Source organism: Antrostomus carolinensis, unplaced genomic scaffold (genome assembly GCF_000700745.2).
Source record: "Antrostomus carolinensis isolate BGI_N321 unplaced genomic scaffold, ASM70074v2 scaffold31323, whole genome shotgun sequence".
Taxonomy (NCBI): domain Eukaryota; kingdom Metazoa; phylum Chordata; class Aves; order Caprimulgiformes; family Caprimulgidae; genus Antrostomus; species Antrostomus carolinensis.
The window spans coordinates 14,000-17,719 of NW_010306370.1; the positions used below are offsets into that span (position 1 = coordinate 14,000).

General features: G+C 37.7%; 1 protein-coding gene across 1 annotated transcript in view; it reads right to left on the reverse strand.

Annotated features, from left to right (window-relative positions):
- GCSH (glycine cleavage system protein H) overlaps positions 1 to 3,348 on the reverse strand; it is a gene marked incomplete at its 5' end in the record, with an annotated part of 3,442 nt that extends 94 nt beyond the window's left edge. Inside the window, 3 exons of the mRNA XM_010165118.1 lie at positions 540 to 707; positions 1,966 to 2,029; positions 3,269 to 3,348. Of these exons, the coding sequence (XP_010163420.1) occupies positions 540 to 707; positions 1,966 to 2,029; positions 3,269 to 3,348 (312 nt within the window). The remainder of the gene's footprint in view (positions 1 to 539; positions 708 to 1,965; positions 2,030 to 3,268) is intronic.
- Positions 3,349 to 3,720: the final 372 nt, after the last annotated feature.

Below are 3,720 nucleotides of genomic sequence, written 5' to 3' on the forward strand. Positions count from 1 at the left end.
ACCTGTAGTTAGGAAAATAAAAAGAAAAAACAGTTGCTAATGTCCTACAAGAAAGATTCATTCATGTTACTGCCTTAGAAAAGTACTCCCAGTAAGCACACAGGCCCTGTAACACTGGTAGAATCAAGAGGATTTCTTGTGTAGGCAAAATGTTTCAATACTTTAAAAAAATTAACAAAAACAACTTGTCATAAGAAATGGCCTTTTAAGTCAGACCAGTAGTCTAATTTAGTGCTGTCTCTGACAGTAGCATTAAGGAAACACTGTCTAGAAAGAGTAAAAGAGCCTGACCTCTCAGTACAAAGATCAAAAAAAAGAGAAATGCAATCAAGGGAAATGGATTTAAATTCAACCACAGTCTCTGTCTGAAAAGAACACTTTGTAAAACAGCTGTCAGCAAAGACAAAACTACAATAATACTTTCATGTTAAATTTCATTGGGCTTGAACTATATTCAATATATTCCATTTCAGCCTCCACACCATTAAACTGGAAGAACTAGGAATTGCAGAGCCATTTGTGATAGCAAGAATCCAAGTGGTATTTGTTACTGAAAGATAAAAATGACATCTTACCATCTTGATAACAAGATTTATTGACAAGCCCTGGATTATCTGCAAGGGCAGCATTAACCTCAGTCACTTCTCCTGAGAGAGGAGAATAGAGTTCGCTAGCAGCTTTCACACTTTCCAAAGCTCCAAACTCATCTGAAACACAGAATACGATTGAACGCTTTCAAGAGGAAAACACAAAGCACTACTTAGATTTTTTTAGTCAGACATTCTGGTGGTGACCTAGTCATTGAAGGAGTATCTTGATCTTGAGCAAAGAGAACTGTCAAAGAGATTGAAGTCATCAACTTTATGACAGTGATCATCAGTATTAAATTTGATGTTTATGCTCCTGAATTATTCTGGGGAACTTGCTCAAGCCCTACAGCATATACGATATGATAGCAGGTTAGAAGGAACCACATCCAGCTCTTGCTGCAAGAGACCTAAATACACCTTTTACCTACAGTTTAAACCTTTTTATACATCATTTGGTTACAAAATAGACACAGGCACAATTTGGGGAATCCCAGTTTCTCTTCAGAAATGCTACCAAGTGTTACATTTGCAGTCAGTGGAAAACACACATTAGTATTCAGAAGCACCACCCTGGAATCACCCAGCGGCTCTTCCCTTTTTCCTGTTCTGTAGGCAGTTATGGAAACGGTGCCTGGAGCAGTGTTAGCCCAGAGCAACTCTAAGTCACAACCAAACAAGACAGAGGCTGGAGGAACACAGGAGGGTAGATCCTGGTAGCTCCTGGCTGGAGCTGCCAGGAGGGTAGATAGGGATCAGCACAAGGAATTAGAGAACAACATGTTCTGGGAAAGTTTGGAATTAGACTAAGGCCAGAATAAATAGAAAAGAGAAGAACTAAATGGGAATAAAATTCCTTCAGATAAAATGAAACTACAAGTTGGTTAATTAAAACCCTAAACAGAAAGACCTCTTGTCTAACTCTCACCGTTCAATGTGATGTAATAGATTTAGCCAAACCAGTTTGATATGGACCCATTCCACAAGAAGCATGGCAAGAGAAAGGCCTCTACCTCAGTAAATCTACATGCTTTTTCTGCAGTGTCTGAAGCTCATGACAATCTTTTCTTCGCGTACCAGTGGGACAGCTCACAGTGTAAATACAGGAACAGGCTTTTCCTTTCTATCTATTGATGCTGACTCTTTTTTAACATGGACAGTCACATAACTGAATGATTTTCTGCTACCATGCATGGTCTGACAGTGAGAATTTGAAATTAAAGCTGTCCCTTGTAGAAATACCCAAATTTATTTTGCATCCAAAAGATTTATAATGGTATTAACGAACATAAGGATTACTTTATAAAAATAATCTTTGCAAAGGGAGAGTGGGATGAGTTGAATAATTACTTCATTAGAAATTAAAGCTGAAACTTACCATGTTTACTCAATTTTGTCCCAATTTCTGGAAGACTACAGTAAACAACATCTCCTAATGCTTCCTTAAAAGAAAAACAAAAGCATCAAAGCATACATTAAAGAAACTATACACAGGAGAGATCTGACACAGTAACTCTAAGATCTGTATTTAAGTTATCTCTGTCTCTAAATTTAGTTCTCACTCTTTAAGGACTGCGTATTTTTCACTTCTTAAACATTTAACTCGAAACAAACGGTTTTGTTATCATGCCCCAAATGCCAAGTTATTGTTTTTCTGTTACAGTGTTAATAACCCCAGGCGGAGTTACAGGTTTATATGCAGATTTCTTCAGGCAGAATGAGAAATAACATCCACTGATATTCTTAGCATCAGCTAGATGCTAACAAGATGCTAACAAGATGCTAACAACTCTTTTAAAGGACAAAGTTCCCAATGATTTGAGGGAATTATCTTTGTTGTGACAAAGCACAAAGGATTTACTTCCAGTGCAGTTTGAAAGAAAATGCAACGATTCCTCCTGAGAGACATGGACAAGTGGAGAGCTGTTAGCGTGCTGTCTGTCCTTACTGACTTCATAAGGAGCCTTATCACCATAAGAATCAGCTCAACCAGAATAAGCTTCTCCCTCTTCATTGAAAAAATGTACCCTATCTCACAAAAGACTAGGGATCTTAGTGTTATTTACAGAAAACCGAGATGCTGCTTGTCCTAACAAACATTAATTCCCCTTCACCGATAGCTTCTGACATTAGATTTTCTTAAGTTTCACATACAGTGAATCTCTGTCCTGAATTTACCTGTGACTATTCCAAATCAAGTACTTGCACGAGAACAAAACAGAACAAAAAACCCAAAGGAATTCCTGTCCTAGAGTAAGAAACACATGCTGTGTTGTACTTATAGTCACAATTGTTCTTTAGCCAGGACTGCACTGTATTCATGTTCAAGGGAAACTGGGCCTAAAAAGTGCATGATATCCTCTTCACATAGCCACAAGCTGCCCAGTCCTGCAAGAACTGAAGTAATAAAGGAAGTTTTAAATTCTAAAATGAACCATTAAGTTTCTCATCAAGTTCAGCTCTCCATAGGCTCAAGCTGAAGTGATTAAGAATTTATCAGAATGCTGAAGCAGCATTCACTTCATAAATAATGTGATAGATCCAAGTCCAAAAATCACACTCAGTGTGGAGCAGATGCAATTAGAATAATAAAAAACAGGAGCTGTCCAAAGAGCAAGGACAAGAGCAGGTATGTGTAAATAAACATTGCAGACTTGGGTAAGAGGGGGAAGGATCAATACCTGTGCAAAATTGCTGATTCCTACTGTTCCAATGCCATTTTCAACTGATATCCATTCATGCTTGTCTGTGAATTTGCGGGCTAAAATGAAACAAACTTGATATTTCAGAAATAAGTGACCTGTTGCTTACTTAAATACAGCACCACATTCCCAGGCTTAAACTGTGAGGTTAGTTTTGATTGTTTTTCTTGGAATATGTTTTAAACAGCACATTGAATTTACAGAAGCATTTTGTTCTGCTCATGACATGCTTTGTGACACAGCAGAAGCTCACTAGGTGTTCTGCTGAGAGTATTACTAGTTCCTGTGCAATCACCTAGATGTACAGGAGCAAAAAGAGTAGTTGTACTTCAAACCAAAGTATAAATCTAAAGCACATGTGTGTATTTTACTCATAATTATGCATTTCAACGATAGCAGAGTGGCTTTTCGAGCATATTTAGTGTTTGTTT